Source organism: Lissotriton vulgaris, chromosome 1_2, assembly GCF_964263255.1.
Source record: "Lissotriton vulgaris chromosome 1_2, aLisVul1.2, whole genome shotgun sequence".
NCBI lineage: Eukaryota > Metazoa > Chordata > Amphibia > Caudata > Salamandridae > Lissotriton > Lissotriton vulgaris.
In genome coordinates this window covers 102,334,600-102,353,326 of record NC_141686.1, presented here as the reverse complement: position 1 = coordinate 102,353,326, position 18,727 = coordinate 102,334,600, and the positions used below count along the sequence as shown (strand labels likewise).

The 18,727-nt window shown below is 45.7% G+C and overlaps 1 protein-coding gene across 2 annotated transcripts in view; it reads left to right on the top strand.

Moving 5' to 3' along the window:
- The window catches only part of TUBA8 (tubulin alpha 8), a 71,000-nt gene that overhangs the window by 3,191 nt on the left and 49,082 nt on the right, over positions 1 to 18,727 (top strand). Inside the window, exon 1 of one of the 2 annotated variants that reach the window (XM_086952918.1) lies at positions 14,867 to 15,005. The exons of the other annotated variant lie outside the window; for it this stretch is intronic. Within the exon in view, the coding sequence (XP_086809044.1) occupies positions 14,982 to 15,005 (24 nt within the window). The 5' untranslated portion in view covers positions 14,867 to 14,981. Of the gene's footprint in view, positions 1 to 14,866; positions 15,006 to 18,727 lie in introns of those variants that run through there. 2 annotated transcript variants of the gene reach the window in all.

Sequence of the window (18,727 nt, the reverse complement as noted above, 5' to 3'; positions counted from 1 at the left end):
TTGTTCACTGGGCTGTAATTGATACATCTGAGAGTAGTCCCCCGTTTAAAAGAAGACGATGAATGAACGGCCAAAGACCTCTTTGATCGTGATCAATAGACTTTGTGTGATTGTTTCACATTGGAGGATGTTCACACTATACATTTCTAAACACTGGAGTAATGTTTGGGGTCATGTCGCAGTCACAGACAGTGACAGGACCTTCTAATTTTCTATGTTGTACCTTTTTTAACGACCCATACTTTGACCTTCGTGTTTGTGATCATAATGTATCTAAGGCTCCAAAATAAACAACCACCTCCTTAAATAAGGGGCTCGAAGCTACCTTTGCATAGTCGGGATTGCAGAGGAAGCACTTGGATATCCAATTGGAGTGCAATAGGTCTCTATGTTTTGGAACATCAGCGATAAATGGTGGAACCCACGACGGATACTGCCCGCTAACCATTAACTGTCCCAAAACTCAAGAGAAAAAGCCTCACAAGGTATCACAAAGAACATAGTGGGGCATAATGTTCTTCTGTCTCTTGTAATCTATACTTTGGAGGTTTCCTCATAACCTCGCTGCGGTAGGGATTGTCCGTCAAGTACACTGCTGACATGGCGATTAAGCCCGTCATGTAAATGTATCATACGCAGGTAGCTCTACAGAGTAGAAACTAGAGGATTTCTTCGATTTGTGCATCAAAAACAAAAATAATGGCCTCTGACTGCTATTGCCGTTCTCAAATAATGAACATTGGATGTCGTACAATGAGAGACCTATCCATGTCTAGGGATATTGTTTGTCTGCAATTTGAGCAGAACATATTGTCTCAAACATTGGATTAAGATAGATTTTATAGGGGATAATATGCTACAATCCTTTAAAAAGTGTCACTGCAATCCTTTTGTTACTACAGGCATTTGAAAGAAACATAGATTTGTTGAAGTAACATGCGATTAGTATATCTGACCAAAGAGCTCTTACATTTAGTGGAACTAAAATGTAAAATATAGTTATATCTGGCAGTTTGTTTGGTTTTACTTAATACGTTCTTGAGCACAAAATATGGAAGATGAGTGTTCTTCTAGTCTAAAATACATGGACATAGTTTGGGGCTAAAAAAGCACTTCAGTCGTTCCATTCAATGTTGTATAAACACTATTGAACTCTGTTTAAACAGTGGCTAGCTGACAAATCTTTTGGGGGTGTACAAAGAAGTTGGTGTATTATAAACATTATTATGCATACTATAAAAAGTAGCTAAATGATACATTTTACAATATCTCATTGAATTTAGATACCCAATCGATTTATAAGCCACTCAATCATTTAATTTGCTTGGGGAATTGCTTGAGGAACTGCCAAATCATAACATCAGATTCCAGTTTGTGTGCCGCTCAATAACAAATTCAATAGAAAACAGGAATTCAGAAGCACCTGCTAAAGGATGACCGACTGAAGATGCCACTTGTATGGCAGGGTCTTGGAATCTAGTGGGCGCATACTAGTACTAGCTTAGTGCTCATTTATAGCTACCTTATTGGTGATTCTTGTCCCACCCATTTGAAGAATTTGTTGGTTGGACTCTAGACCTCGGCATGCCAAAAAAAAGGTTATCCAGAAGTGCAAGTCTTTTTAAATGCCAGACTTCCAATAGTTCTTCACCCGAGAATGTTCCTGCTTCTGTTTTTGCTTGATAAATCCCTTTAGGATTTGCATCAAGTTGCTTAGCATCAATCTCAGTTCTTCTCAAAGCATCACCTACCCGTGGCAAGCTTGGGTAGGATATGTCATCAAAGTAAGTGGCCCCAACTCGACTGAATCACAGATGATCTGGAAAATCAATCAGAAATACATTAAATTCAATTTGCACAAAGATACAACCCTGAGTGCTCCTTTAGTAACATTTAACTATTCAGTGCATTTATCCATAATACCATAGAGTATATATACTTTGAAAATGGGGACTGTGAAAAATTGCCTTATTTATTTCCTGTTTTCCGCTGTCCCCCAAAACCCTCTGATGAATGTTATCGTCACAGATCAATCGATGCCATAAGGTGTTACATTCTTCTTTTATCATCAGTGTCAGTCTTATTACCTATTCTTCTGCATCAACGAATCCCTTAATCCAGCCTGACAGCCGTAGATAAGACTGACCGCCTCATTTAGAGGAGGAAGATAACTTGATATTTTCCCAAAATTGGCAGATGCCCCGTCCGCCCTCCTTTGTTTCCAACCTCCAAATGTGATGGGGAACTGCAGTGTATCCAATGGCGCAATGTATATGCCAACCAGTCAGTCTTAGTTTCTAAGGGCTCTCAGTTTGTCGTAGATCACACGTTCCTTTTTTTATTACCTTCTACTTCAGGCATTTGCATAAAAAATATATCTTTCATTTTATTGGAGCACTGGGTCAGCCTAGGTTCCTGGATTTCACATTAACCCTTAACACTGCCTTTGGTTGGTAATCACATAATTAATCTGTGTGGATGGCGGGTATATTTTGGATAAATAAACCTCCAAGAGGAAAATGTAAATAAAAGGTGACCATTTTTCACCGTCGGATGATCTCTCTGCAGGCATCATAAATTACTACAAAGAGAGGATCAAAAAGTTACAGCATTCCACTGCTTGTTACTTACATTGTTTGGGAGTGTTTAGTAAGCTTGATCTGACTGATTGGCTTGTCATGGTTGGTATCCGTGTCTTGCGGTGGTGTTGGCTGGGCATATGTGGCTAGGTTTCCAGGGAGCCCAGTTGCAAATTTTATTAGAACTGTAATCCTAAACTTTTGTAGGGTTTCACTTTTCCCTTTTCAGAAACATTTGTGATTTCTCTATTAATCAGGTCTAGCTTGATGAAGGTTATCTTAAGCCAGTTTGTTTTGGATTGTGGCTATACAATAACGTTGATTCTGCAATGTAGATTCTACAGTCCAGCAAGGTAGACTTTAGGTAGATCTTTCTCAGCTGCTTGTCAGAAGCAGTGGCGAAACAAAGGTGCCCGCAGCTCCTGCAGTGCGGGGGCCCCGAGCAGCAGGGGGCTCACTCACCACAGTACCCTGACCTGAGCGCTCCTGAGTGCGGAGCGTGGCCCCTCCATGCACTTTGCACGGGGGCCCTCAAGTTTTGTTATGCCACTGCAGAAGGGTACATTACAGTACAGTACTCTCATTTTAGGTTTCTGCTACAGAGTTTTAGCTGTCTGTTTGCCAGATGTTTTATTTCCAATTTACATGGAGTAGGATTTGGTGAGACCCTTGCTCATGACTGGATGGCAGTGTTCTGATTGGTTGACTTATATCCTTCCATTGCCGACTTTGCGTGAATTCAGGGAGCTACACTTATCCTTTAACACTCCATCAGAGTGCATGTGTTTGTTTGGTTTCTCCCCAGTCTGCTGCATCTCCCTTCACTTTGCCCTGCCCCCTCATTCTGTGTTGCTTACCGTCTCATCAATGGCTTCCACCCCTCACCTCTTGCACTCGTTTGTTAAAAATATCCCCACCATCCCACTCTTCTGTTGCTCTTATGGCCTCCCTGTTTGGCACCACCTTCCTCCTAATACATGCCCCCTTCATTTTGTTTAAAACTGATTTGCAACTGCCATGTCATTGACGGGCATCCATCTTAACGTGTTCTTTCATTTCCATTTCAAGATGGCTGCAGAGGAGTGTGCATGCATGCACAGCGGGTTCCTGGATATGGGTTTGTATAATTTTAATAAACCCATTCAAAGATGGCCACCATGGATGGGGACACATCCACTGTGGCCATCTTTGAATGGTTTTGTTAAGATCTTACAAATTCCAAGGTTTGTAAATCCACTTTGCCATTTTTGAATGGGTTTGTTAAAATATTATAAATGCATTAAAATATGACCCTCATGGATGTGTGCGCATCTACAGTGGCCATCTTTGCATTCATTTCTAATGCCTATCTAACACTTGCAATAGCATATCACAAAATGCTATGCCAATGCTTATTTCGACTGTGCTCAGATTATGGCAGCGCAGCACTCCCTGTAATCCTTCCGCTGGGGGATTTAGAGGTAGCTGGCCAAGGTGTCTTCTGTCTCCTCTGGGAAATACTCAGTTGTCAGTTTGGTGGAGCTGCCAACGCGAAGGCTTTGGCTCACTGTGGCTTCCTCATTTTTCAGTTCAGCATTTTATTATAGCGTGCTAAGTCAAAAATGGAAGCTTTGCTCATTATCATCAGCCATGGCCTTACAGGATGCAAAAGATATGCCATTGCCTGTATCTGCACTGGCATTGCATGTTTTATGGGAGTATACAGAAAGAGGGCTGCACCGGGCAAACATGGTGAAGTGGTATGATGCCAAGGACATCTATCAGTAGCACAAGTCAGTGTTATACATGGAAAACGAGTTCTGATCCACTTCATTCTTACTGATGGTGCTGGTGTCTCAAAAAAAGTAAAATACTCCTGTGAAGAAGTACTTGTACTATTCCACTAAAAGTATATCAGTACTGTTGCTATTCCATTAAAAGTATAGTACTCTGCCTGAGAAGGACTGTTTCTAATCCATTAAGTTTAGCAGGACTGATGAGAAGTACTGCTACTATTCCATGAAAATTATAGCAGTTCTGCTGAAAAGCACGGTTACTATACCATTAAAGGTAAAGGAGTTCTGCTGACAAGTACTGCTACTATACCATTGAAGTATATCAGTTCTGCTGAGAAGTACTGTTACTATTTCATTAAAGCATTGCAGTTCTGCTGAGAAGTACCGCTACTATACCATTGAAGTATATATCAGTTCTGCCGAGAAGTACCGCTACTATACCATTGAAGTATATATCAGTTCTGCTGAGAAGTACTGTTACTATTTCATTAAAGCATTGCAGTTCTGCTGAGAAGTACCGCTACTATACCATTGAAGTATAAATCAGTTCTGCCGAGAAGTACCGCTACTATACCATTGAAGTATATATCAGTTCTGCCGAGAAGTACCGCTACTATACCATTGAAGTATATATCGGTTCTGCTGAGAAGTACCGCTACTATACCATTGAAGTATATATCAGTTCTGCCGAGAAGTACCGCTACTATACCATTGAAGTATATATCAGTTCTGCTGAGAAGTACTGTTACTATTTCATTAAAGCATTGCAGTTCTGCTGAGAAGTACCGCTACTATACCATTGAAGTATATATCAGTTCTGCCGAGAAGTACCGCTACTATACCATTGAAGTATGTATCAGTTCTGCCGAGAAGTACCGCTACTATACCATTGAAGTATATATCAGTTCTGCCGAGAAGTACCGCTACTATACCATTGAAGTATATATCAGTTCTGCCGAGAAGTACCGCTACTATACCATTGAAGTATATATCAGTTCTGCTGAGAAGTACTGTTACTATTTCATTAAAGCATTGCAGTTCTGCTGAGAAGTACCGCTACTATACCATTGAAGTATATATCAGTTCTGCCGAGAAGTACCGCTACTATACCATTGAAGTATATATCAGTTCTGCCGAGAAGTACCGCTACTATACCATTGAAGTATATATCGGTTCTGCTGAGAAGTACCGCTACTATACCATTGAAGTATATATCAGTTCTGCCGAGAAGTACCGCTACTATACCATTGAAGTATATATCAGTTCTGCTGAGAAGTACTGTTACTATTTCATTAAAGCATTGCAGTTCTGCTGAGAAGTACCGCTACTATACCATTGAAGTATATATCAGTTCTGCCGAGAAGTACCGCTACTATACCATTGAAGTATGTATCAGTTCTGCCGAGAAGTACCGCTACTATACCATTGAAGTATATATCAGTTCTGCTGAGAAGTACCGCTACTATACCATTGAAGTATATATCAGTTCTGCTGAGAAGTACCGCTACTATACCATTGAAGTATATATCAGTTCTGCTGAGAAGTACCGCTACTATACCATTGAAGTATATATCAGTTCTGCTGAGAAGTACCGCTACTATACCATTGAAGTATATATCAGTTCTGCCGAGAAGTACCGCTACTTTACCATTGAAGTATATATCAGTTCTGCCGAGAAGTACCGCTACTATACCATTGAAGTATATATCGGTTCTGCTGAGAAGTACCGCTACTATACCATTGAAGTATATATCAGTTCTGCTGAGAAGTACCGCTACTATACCATTGAAGTATAGCAGTTCTGCTGAGAAGGAGCTGTATTATCGCAGCAGTAATAGTTATGCTGTAAAGTGCCAGTACTGTTGCTTTAAAGGTATAGAGGTCATGCTAAGAAGTGCCCGCGTTCTTGTTTAGAGCAAACATTGCTGCCGCAGACAGATTGGCAGCTGCCTATTTAAAGCTCTGCCTTGGACTTCTACCAGCACTTCGACCTGCAAAAACGGATAAAGTGTGCACCGTGAGAGCTTCATGTACTCATAAATGCTGCAGGGTCCTCAGAATGAACAGTTCTGAAGGACACCCCACGTCATGCTGCCATTTCAAACTGTTTCGGGCATCCTCTAAAACCCCCCACGTGGATTTTTAGTCAAAAACCACAGTGCTTCAGCAAATACTTTCAGCTATCTGGCTGAAGAACTTTGCAACTGTACAGGAAGAGAGTAATTCTTTCTGGAGTACATTAGAGAACTTCGGTTGGCCTGTGGTTTCACGGAAACAGCCACTCGCCTAGCCCTTGGCTTGTGGTTTGTGGTTTGCGGCTTCTGCTGCATGTGGCACGGAGAACGGAAGCTAGAACCAGCCTGCCTGAAGAGCAGAAACGACGAGCAGATGCAGGGAGTTGAGCGCAGGAGGTACTAAGATGCAGGCGGTTACCAGAAAATCGAGCTCATGATTGTGTATCGAGCTGACAAGTCTTCTCAAGTTGCTGCAGCTAAGATGTGAGGTTTTAATGGGAGACGTTTAAGGAACAGATCTCCAGTCTGTCTTTAGGGCGGCCTGACCGCTCCATATGGAGGTTAGCTGTAGCCAAACCCGGTCTGTATGTTTGAGTGGATATGTCTTTGCCTCTGGCTTTTAAGCTGGAGACCAAAACGCCGCTCAAAGCAGCTCCTGGTCAGAAGTTGCCCCACTACAAGGGACAAATAGTATACTTTAGTATTGCAACTCCAGTATGTACAATAGTAGAGAAGGTGTTGGATTTTACATCCAACACCTTCTGACCCCTCCGCAAGTCTTTGTTCCTACTTGTGGAGTAATGGTATGCATTGTTACAACGGGGTCGTTGTAACGTCCGCATTGTAATTGCCTGCGGGGAAAAGGATTTGTGGTAAACAAATGTATTTCAGTTATGATCAATGCGGGCTTCATCCTTTGTTCACTCTGCCAGTTCTATCCCTAAATCTGGCCCGAGAGTCGGCAGGAAGAGTTACAGCCTTACATAGAGGAGGCTGGTAAATGGATGCCTGCCATAAATCTGCAGCGGCCTCATCCTCCTTCCTCTGATTCTCACCTCCCTGCGCGATGGCGAATCTGCTAAACAGTGGCTCCAGTGGCAGAATTGGCCTTAAACTCTCCCCCTAGCAAGAAACTTCTTTTACTATGAAGCCAGAATCACGCTGTGCCTTTACAACACCAGCAATAGAACTAAGGCATTGTGGCCATGCTTTTATTTAGCATGCAAGTCATCAGAATAACTTGCTTTAGGGGTGCATTGGTGAAGTGGTGTTGGATTTAAAGACCTTTCCTACTGTTGCGCAAACTGGAGTTGGATTAGTAAATGATGCTACTCTAAAGTCCAGTGGCCCCTAAGGCAAGTCTTTGGGATGACTTGCGTACAAAAGGAACGCGCCATAATGTTGCGTTTGTTCGAATGCCGGCATTGAAAAGGCATGCATGCAACAACGAATGCGTGATTCCGTCATACAGTCCTCCCTAGCTATTTGAGATGTTCTTCCATCGAAAGGAAAAACATTTGAGCCTCACATCTTTCCAAAAGACAATTTCCCAATTCCTTGCTTGCATGTGCTGTTTTGCTTTTTGTTAAACCCCGCAGTATCCTTGCATCCCACTCTCCTTTCTCTCTACTGCTCGTTCTCCGGCTTTTCTCAGAAATGTTACTAATAAGGGTGAGGATCCCTCACACATTTCATATCTGTTTCCTGTTTTGTAAAGTGTTCTTTTAGCACTTTTGGGCGAGCAGCACTGTAGAAAACTAGTAGAAATAAATGGGTTTGGGGACAAGTGCACTTACACAGTGGCCAGTCGTGACCTGCATCTGTCATTATGTGACGAATGCTCTGGTGCACAAGTGTATAACGGGCAACAGTGCAAGGCAATCTTGCACGGATTTGTACCAACTAATGAACCACAATTTACATTTTCTGCAACTGACCAGGGCAAACATTTTGTTCTATGTGACTCAATCAGTGCACACGTTTGCGCAAAACTGACCCATGTGGGTGCAAATCAGTGCATTCTGACAGTTGGGTACGTGATTGGGGATTTGTAAAGCCTTCATGGCAAAGACCACTGTGGCTCTTATAAAGAAGGCTGTAAACTTTGCAATAAGTGCATTTGTTGTACCTGCTAAGCAAAGTGCTTCATTTTCTCGAAACAAACCACGATGAGTCTTCATCGCCCCAAGGTAGGGTTCAAGGCGGCCCTCGTGTGGAATCAAGAGGACATTCCTGTGACATCTTCTCACCACAGTCTCTGGTTAGCCCTGGTCCTGGGTAGTTTGTTTGTGATACGGTGATCGGCTATGCCAGAAGACGCTGAAGTGTCTCGTCACATCATGTTTGGACCTGGGTTTTGGTGCACTCACTGACCAGGGTGGAGCATGCTTGTGGCGCCCAGGACACCTTCCCTATCGACGGAACCTTCCCGAGCGCATATACTGTGCCTCTGGTGGAGTTGAGACATCCTGGTGGTCTTGAGCTGGTTCAGTGGCAGGGCTGGACTGCTGTTCAATCAGGCTTTCTTGAGCTGATGTTCTGGGCATTACTATAACTCGGCCTGCCACCATGGACAGCGCTCTAATAAATGATTTCATTAGACATATGATGAGTCTTGTAAGGATGCTATCATTTAACATGCTATAAGTAATGTGCTGTGAAAGGGTATAAGGAGTGCACGAAGAAGGCACGAGTTACGATTCATGTAGTGGGGCTAGTGAGTACATAACACTGTGTTTGGAAGTGCAAGTTGTAGGACGATTCAGATGGGGCACAAGTTAGAAGTATAACTTTACAATTATGTAGTTTAAGTTAAATTTCATTTTTTAATTTTTTAAAAATAAAAATGTCTTTCAAATCGTAGTGTTGCCGATTGGAGTGACATTGTGTGGAATGTCTCCGAATGGAGTGGCATTGAAGTGGCATTGAGTGGATTATAGTGTTGTAGGGTGGAGTAGAGTGTCACACAGTAGTGTCATCGAGTGGAGGAGAATGTCGTACAGTGTAGTGTCGTAGCGTGGAGTACAATGGAGTGGCATACTGTGACGGAGAGTGTTCTAGAGTGGATTGGCATAAAGTGGAGTGGTGTGGAGTGGCATAGAGTGGAGTGTCATGCAGTGGGGTGCTATTGTCTGGGGTGTTGTGGAGTGTAGTGTCATAGGGTGCCATAGAGTGGAGTGACATAGGGTGGAGTACAGTGAACTAGAGTGGGGTGGAGTGGCATAGAGTACGTTTCATAAATTGCCGTACAGTGTGGTACAGTGGCATAGAGTGGAGTTGACTGTCGTACACGGGCATAGACTGGGGTAGTCGGAGGAGTAGCCACTCTAGAATTCAGAATCAGTGCCCCTTTTGTGTGTTCTTTTGCCCTCTCTTGGGTGTTAAAAGGGTGGAAGCACCACTCCCAGAAGTGTCTGTCTATTCAGGGGTTCCGCGGAGGTTGCTGGAAGCAGGGGGTGGGGGGCTCCCAAACACTAGCAGTTTCAGTGCCTGGCTCATGCCAGTAGGGATATGGTTGGCCATGGGGTCCACTTCTAACTGGATCTCGACTCCTCAGGCTCCAGTGCGCAGCAAGTGAGTCAGCTCAGAAGTGCATCCCAATCCTTGTGTTGTCTTGTTGTTCAGAATCACCTTCTTGTGTCGTTTCATTATTCAGAAAGCTCTGGTAAGCTGTATCAGGCTCTTTCTGTTCTGTATCAAACTCTCAATTCTTCTTAGGTGGTTCTTCTTTTCGGTTTTCTGAATTGGATGGCTGGACATTTCAGCAAATAATCAACAGGTTGGAGCTGGATATGGAGTGTTTTTTTGCGGTCGCTTCAGCAGCGAGGTAAATGTGCAGGGGGTTTTCATAGAGTTGGTGGGTGTTGTTTTTTTTATTCCCATGTGAAAAAAGAGTGTAGTAGGTTCTCCTCTGCATGAGTGAGTTGTTTCCAGAGTTACTGAGAGTTCTTTTTTTTAGATGTTGAAAAGAGGGTAGAGATAGCAGCTCCCTGGGAATTATATAAAGCCTCATCCTCAGAGGATGAGTTAAAGCATCACTTTAGTAGAGGTGAATTTCTTCTGAAAGGTAGAATCTAGGCTTCAGTGTAATCTAAGAAGCACTGTCCCTGAGGTGAGAGAACATACACTCAACAGTGTCTACGAGATGACCATATGAGAGGTAGTGCCTGCACAGGCCTATCAGCTGAATGACTGGCCTCTCGTGTGGCCCAGTGGTTGTGTGCTGAGGGCGATCCCCTCACACGTAGTGGTGCACAGCTGGACAAGGGAATGAAGAACTGAGCGGGAGGCTGTGTGAGCTTCAAAGGACCTCTACTCACTGGCAACAGCAGCTCACCCAACTGCAATCCTCTCCATGTCTTCAGCGTCATCACGATCACGCTGCGTTGTCTGTGACCATTTTCAATCCGTGCATCATGCACTGTGCTGGGATCCCTTCACTGCAGCTTGCACTGGCCAAGCAGATGTGGAGTCTGGGATAGTAGGGCACGTGGCATCCACAAGCATTCTGGAGGTAGTGCCTCACTTACATTTTGCTTTTGTCGGATTGAATTCGCGGAATGGGTTCTTGGCAGGGATGGGGATCCCTGGCCATAAGTGCTCAAAGGAGAGCTTCATTTTCGGAGCCCATGTTGCAGTGTAAGCTCAGTAACCAGTGGCTGAAACTATTTGCAAGCATTCCATACATGACCTTTTGGTTCTCCTCTGATGGGTATGCCCAGACATGGGTCCCGTGTGCCCTGTGCCAGCGGACTCAAGCTATACCTCAGTGATGCGTGCTAAGTAGGCCGAAAGTGGTCTGGGGTTGCTTGTGTGGACATTGGGAGGGCATCTGACCAGCAGGCTAGCTGGACTGTTCCTATTGGAGCAGGACTAAGGCTGATTTGCATATAGCTGGTCTGTAGAGTGGCATGGTGGATGGAAAATGAGAAAATGGAATGTGGCCTGGGCGACTGCCCACGGCTGAAATATTTTCCAAGCATTCCACCCATCACCTTTGTTTTTTCCTAATCTCTTTTAGTTGTCAAAATGACACCAATGCAGAATATATTATGCTTGCTGAGTACACATCATTAGATGTATTTTTGCACTTCAGTCCACGGCCTATTATCTCATCACCTCTTAAGCACATTTTGCGTGCTAGCCTGTCCTACATCATAGTGTATTTACGTCCATCTCGCTGGGCTTTGTTTGACACTCCGCTCCATGTGGAATTAAAGGAGTTGCTATGGCAGGAACGTAAAGTGCTTGAAGCCCTTATTAGATTTCATTGGTTGGTAGACTGTATCTATTGGCCTGTTTCCTCTCCCCCGGCCCCCACCATTCTCATTCCCAGATGACCACATTTGTTGATCTTAAGAATGCAAACAGCCAAGAATGGTATGTACCCATCACTGCTCATAAAGTGAGATTTACACTGGCAAAAGAGATACCAGGGCTGCCATCATGCAGGCGCACGGGTGTAATATACCCACAAAATCCAGTGGGCCTGGGGGAAGAATAACTCAGCAAACACTAGTAATGTCGACACCGAATGCAAGCGCCCACCTCATTTAAAAAAAAAATTTCAATAGGTACTGCGGTACTATACTACTTTTTAAAATGTATTAAAAAGTGGGTACAGACAAAGTTTAAGAGTGACCCCCCCACCCCCACACAGTCCAGTGCACAATTTGTAAAAAGATAAGTGCCAGGGCTCCAGGGCACCACTCAGTGCCACTGCCAGCGTTACCAATGACAGTACCAGTACAACTACTAACCAGCACACTGCTACAAGTGTGACAATTCAGCCTATTCCAGGCCCCAGAGCTATAAAAATAGCTTGGGTGGCAGCTAATAATTGTTTTTAATGCATACTGAATGAATGAACAGTTATTGGTCTGCTCATCTCTAAATTATACAAACAGCGCCACCATGTGGCAGCTGTCATAAGTGCTGGTGCGGACAACTAATTGCCAGTGCCGAGCATCAGAAACCACTGCCTCAAATTAAGCACTGTCCTAGTCTATATCTGTGAAAATCTTTTCTGAGGCAACTATAAAGACATGAAACAGGAGTGGGCTGAGTGATGCTGTAGCCAATTACATGTGATAACCTCTTCCATGCGTGGGGAGGGCCCCTGCCGTCCGACGTCATGGTCGGCGTGTGCGGAGGATGGCCGGGGTCCTTCCGTTCCGCGCACGCATGGAATTCACCCGCACGTTGGGATTTGCGCCGTGTCGAAGCGGTTAAAGCAGTAAGTTACTCTACTCCATTTTGAGGGCTTGCGAATGATTGAAACAAATCAAGAACAGAGTCATCCACCCTTCTTCAGCTGATCTAAAGGTAGCTGATAGTCAATATTGAAGGCCACAACGGGGATTATAAGATCAAGTTGATGCATACTCCCTGCGTTACCTGTGGATAAGATGAGGACCCACACCAAGGCAGATTTTCTTTGTCCCACCACTGGAACAGAAGCATGCTGCAAAGGATGTAGCCCTGAAACTGAGACCACAATCCTCTCAAATATTTTAGGACAACTGTATGATGGATTTGGGCTTTTAGTCCAATGAGGAAAGAGATGTAAATTACATTTATTCAAAAGTAGATGAACTACCCCTCCTTTTCTGAATACTGGGATGACACTTTTTGGAAGGTTATACATTAATCCAGTGGTTTTCAACCATTTTGACTTCTGGGGACCCCCACTTAATTGTTACTGGAACCTGGGGACCCCCACTAAACCATTAATGGAATCTGGGGACCCCCTATGGAGTCATTACTGGAAGTTGCGCCCTAGGCCTACGCATTGTCGACGATTTCAACCGTAAACCAATACACAGCAAATGCAGAAAATAAACATTCATCATACAAATACACAAATGACACATTTTGTCATATTTGTAAATACATACAAATAAATTAATAGAAAGATTTGAACTTTTCCAAATTTAATTGAGGCCACTTACCATCCATACTATATTCTGTTGATGCACCTTCACTGCTCGAGTCAATCTGAGGATACTTATTTAATTTGTAGCCTTCAATATCAAATTCCTTTCCATTTACAGTACGTTTAAAACTTTCAATTGCACATTTAGTTACATTATTGATTTACATTTTATTAACCTATTAATATTATTTAATTTTCTAAGTAGTCGTTGGTCCCCTGAGGGGGCTTCACGGACCCCCAGGTGTTCCCAAACCACAGATTGGGAACCACTGCATTAATCCAAGGGGCTACCCTTAGGCAGTCTTTTAAGGAGGTTATTCATTGTATAGGGGGGGGGGAAGTTCTCTTTACTCTGTCCTGCATTGCTCATAGTCACCAAGCACAGGTATTCTATAATGTTCTTTGATTATGTCCGTGTGGGTTTGAGACCCATCGTGACATCACTCAACGGGCGGTCCCTTTAACAAGCTGGGCCTCTGCCAGATCTTGATGCTGTCAGTTTTTCAAAGTGGGAGATTGAGCGAATGGAGCCCCCCAAAACTGAACCACGGGGATCCCCTATATCAAAATTACAAAATGTTCCAGATTGTTTGGGAGTACCTGAAAGGAAATGACAAGATGGTACCTTGCATAGGCCTCCCAGGTCTTACACAGGCCGTCTTCCATGGGGCTTATTACAAGATGTCCTGTCAAATGGAGTGGTAATTCTGAGCCCTGTAAGACCAATATTATAGGGTATTCTGACCCATATACCGGTATTTACGAGTAAGAGATTTGGAATGAGGAATAACGGGAGGGCCACTGTACTACGAGGCCATTTGCTGCATTTTTTCGAATTTTGGCCCTGTGCCTTCTAGAAAGTTCTCTTGTTCTGAGTCGGTGGAACCGGTAACGCAGGTGGCATTGTGATATTATCGGGTGGGTGCCTTGGTAATACCACACCATGCACGTCACCATGCAGAGAGGCATGATCAGCATGCAGCGCTCAGGTACCACTCAGTACTGCTTGCAGTGGGCGCTATAAAATAGCAAGCAATGTCTGACAAGGGAGCCTGGAGTACATCGCACTTTAGGATAAGCAATTAGGATCACACATGTATTCCCTGTCTATAGATAATGCATTGGGGCTTCCCTCAACCTGAACAGAGACCCTCACATAAGAAAGAGACAGTCTGCCGCCTTCTGTTGTGACGAAAGCCTTTTCGGGACTTCGAAAACTTCTGTGGTGGATGAATACACATCGGGGCTGCAGGTGGAGGTAGTATTTGGACCGGACCCACAGGGCCCTGACACCTGCTGACGGCACGGCCTGCACCCTGCTGAGCCCTGCCCGCCCCTATCCCCTTACACTCAGGGAGGCAGTAAATACCGCCCGCGGTGCCAGGGCCGGGCCAGGAATAAACCTGCGCCCGGCGCTGGAAGCACCTTGGCTGCTGGCGGTCACTCGGCCCCTGCAGGGCTGAGGCTGCTGCCGGGGGGTGTCTCGGGGTCAGCGAGCGTCTGTGTGCGGGAGGCCTCCATTGGCTGTCCGTTTATAGACCCCGTCATGCCGGGGGCACAGAAGACAGACTGCTGCTTGAAGGGTGCCCGGGACCGCCGGCCAGGGAGCTGCCACTCGTTAACCTGCTGGTATTAGGGAGAAATCCAGTGAACGAACTGGATTTTGGTCCCTCTGCTCATGTGGGGACTCAGGAGCAAATCAGTAAGTTGGCTTGGGTCGGGATGTCTGTGGAGATGAGGGGGGTGGGAGTGAATGTAGGGGAGAGCCCAGCACGGGAAAGGAGAAGCGCTTAGAGCTGGTGTTATGTGAGATGATGCTAATTTGGTACCTGCGGAATGAAGTTCAAAGCATTCTGATCCAGGCTGTCCCCCTTGATCGCATCGTGTGATCCTCTGCGATTTTCTTTCCATTAGCTCCCCGCCCATATGTACGCAAGCCCCCCTGCTGCGCTGCCCTAGTCAAAAGAAATGGGTGAGAATGCACCTTATTCTGTCCTTTCTCCCTGCGCCGGCGCTCAAAGGGCTGCCCTGCGGCAACGCAGACACCCTTGCACTATCGATCTTGGGAGTCTGCGTTGTAGGGATGATTGTGTTCGTGCAGGAAGGGACACCTTCAGCACAAAAACAATGAAGGGAGGTGATTTCCTCTTTCTATGTGTGCTGCTGAATGAGAAACAAACTAGGAGAAATCGGGGGCCATATTATCAAGAAAGGGCGATACATTATCGCCACTTTTATCAACAGGAAACTGCCGCTAAAGCGGCGATAATGGGCTTGATAATATGCCCTTGTGAATACCCATAGAAGCCCAGGTCTTTGTAGTTGAAAACTGTAATGTTGTAATGTTGTCACTGACATATTCACCTGACTATAAGGTTACTTTAACCATTGTTTTTTTCTATATATATTGACTGTTGCTATATATATCCTACTGGCGGCGGCCAGTTATAGTTAGGACTGAATTTCCGTCGGAAAAGCGACTCTTGATTTGCCTATAAAGCTAGTTGACGAATCTTCATGAACTTTCCAAAAAAGTGCCCTTGTGATTCTTGCTGTGCATGAAAAGTTTCGGGGCGATCCATCAAGCTGGGGCTGAGAAAAAGGGGTGTGTCAAAAAACGTGCATTCCCCATGTTAATTCCCATACAAACTTTATACACGGCTACAGCCCAAACTGCTGAACGGAATTACACCAAATGTGGCAGAAGGGTAGATAATGGTCCAGGGAAGTGCCATTTTGTGATTTGGTATAAATCGGTTCAGTAGTTTTAGAGATATTAACCAAAATCCAAATTCTATAGGGGCTCGAAGGATCTGCAATCCCTCCAAATCTAGTGCTGAGATCTGATTGGCTACCAACATTTCAGATTCTGCTTGAGCCAAGTCCCACAAAAACATTAAAAAAATAGAAGGGTGCAGGGTGGGAATACCCTGGCCCCCTAGGCCTCTTGGGGGAGTCCCAGAGGGACCACTTCAGAGCAAAAATAGTTTTTTAAATAACAATTGTCGGTAGGAGTCGTGCAGGAGCCGCTGCTCCTGCTGAAAAATAAATACAAAAGAGGTGCGGGCTGCCGCACTTCTTTGCTAATAGGCACCCGGGTGGGCCAGGTCCTGGGGGCATTAGGGAGTTAATGGAGGGGGTTGCAGGGTGCACCTCCTGGGACTTATAAAGGCCCGGGGGACCACCGCCTCGCCAGGGGTGCTCGGAACCCCTCCACAGGCCCCTGAATGGGGTGGACGCGGAACCCCACAGCCCCAGAGATCACCACCTCCCTGGGGCTAAATTAAATGTAATGGGGGGACACAGACTCCTCCCCCGGGACCTCAACCTCCCCAGGGCCAAAGTAACTTTAAAAGTGGGAGGGGGACCTTTCTCAGCCCCAGGGACCCCGGCCTCCCCTTGGCAGGCCATACTAAATGAAAGGAGGGGGGCGGTGCAGCCCCCTTCTGGAGCCTTAGATGACTCTGTGGATAGGCAAATCCCCAGATCCGGCTCCTACTATGTCTCGGGGAGCCCGCCAGCCAAAGCAAACACTTTGTTTCCAACAAGCGAGAGACGAGAAATGCTCTTGCTTCCTGGAAGCAGAGCATACGTCTGTTTCCCTGCCTGCTGTCAAACGACCACACAGTCCCTCGTCCCCATTTGTTAATGGGCGGACCCCAGGGGATGAGGTCCCCGGGGCTGAAATTGACCCGGGGAGGGGTGCCACACTGCCTCCACCCCCTAATACAAATACCATTTGAAAAAAGAAGCCTGGGCGCCTGAGGGGGGGAGCTGCGCAGCCCACCTTCCCCATTGCAAAAAAGCCCAGCCCTGGGTGATGGGGTTCCCAGGGCCGCAATCGGTCCAGAAAGGGAGTCCACAGGGCCACCCTTTCCCATCCACTCTGCAAAGGGGACTTCTGGTAGACTACTTGTTGGGGGATGAAGTCCCCTGGGCTGATGAGGGTCCTTGGGGGCCATCAACCCCTCCTGTTACCTCCAGTAAGGCCCACCCAGCAAGAATGCTGATAGGTGATCCAAGGCCCTCCCCTTTCTCCACCACTCTACAAACCCACCTCTTGGCGCACTACTTTTTGGGGTAGAAGTCCCCCTTGGCTCTTGATGGTCCATGGGGTCCCCTATTACAAATAAAATTCGCAAAAAGAAGCCCGGGCCCCTGGGGATGGGTTCACCAGGGCTGAAATTTGCCTGGGGAGGGGAGCTCCACAGCCCACCTCCCCCTTTGCAAAAAAGGCCAGCCCGAGTGATGGGGTTCCCACAGCCGCGCAATCAGCCCGGAAAGGTGGGGGGCCACGTGGCCATCCTTTCTTATCCACTCTGCAAAGGGGCCTTCTGGTGCAGAACTTGTTGGGGGATGAAGTCCACTGGGCTGATGAGGGTCGTTGGGGGCGTACAACCCCTCCTGTTACCTCCAGTAAGGCCCGCCCAGTGGGATTACTGATAGGTGATCCGAGGCCCCGCCCCCTTTCTCCAACACTCTACAAACCCACCTCCTGGCATACTACTTTTTAGGGTAGAAGTCCCCTTGGCTCATGAGGGTCCAGGGGGGCCAACACCCCCTCCTGTTACCTACAGTAAGTCCAATACAGCGGGGCTGCTGAGAGATTGTGAAAAGCCGTCCCCTTTCTCCACTACTCTGAAGGCGCGCCTTCTGGTGCACTACTTCTTGTGGGATGAAGTGCTGTGGGTCCTTGAGGGCCAAGAAGCCCTCCTGTTACCAGCAGTAAGTCTCACACAGTGGGATTGCTGAGAGCTGGTCCGAGGTCCCGTCCCCTTTCTCCACCACTCTGAAAACATGCCTAATAGTTAAAAAACAATAGAAATCCACTTAAAAAAATCAAAGGTTTCAGGGGCATTATAGTTAGGTTCATATTTCACTTGTACAGAACTATTGAAATTCTGAAGTTATAGTTACCTAAGCCAACTATAAATTACGCCCTGCAATGCACTGCTTATGACCTCACATATTCCATCACTCATGACAATGGTCAGTGACACCACTGATGACATCACTGATGCCATCTCAAATGACATCATCCACAGACACACTCACACACCCACTCACAACACCATACAACCTCTTGTACGCCCACTACTATACCCACACAACCACTTACATACCCATTCACAGGCCAATTACAGTACTCATATACCTACTCAGTCCTCTATTGAGCCACCCACTCAATGACTCATTCAGCCACTCACACAACCCTTCACTCATCCATATAGCCACTCATACAACCAGTCTGTCACCCACACAGCCATACACTCACCCATACAGCTACTCACACACAGACGTTTTCACATATACAGCAACTGACACAACCATACAGCCTCTCAACACAGTTACACAATCACCCATGCAGGCCCTCACATACTTACTGACACACCCACTTACATACCCATTCAAACATGCCTAGAA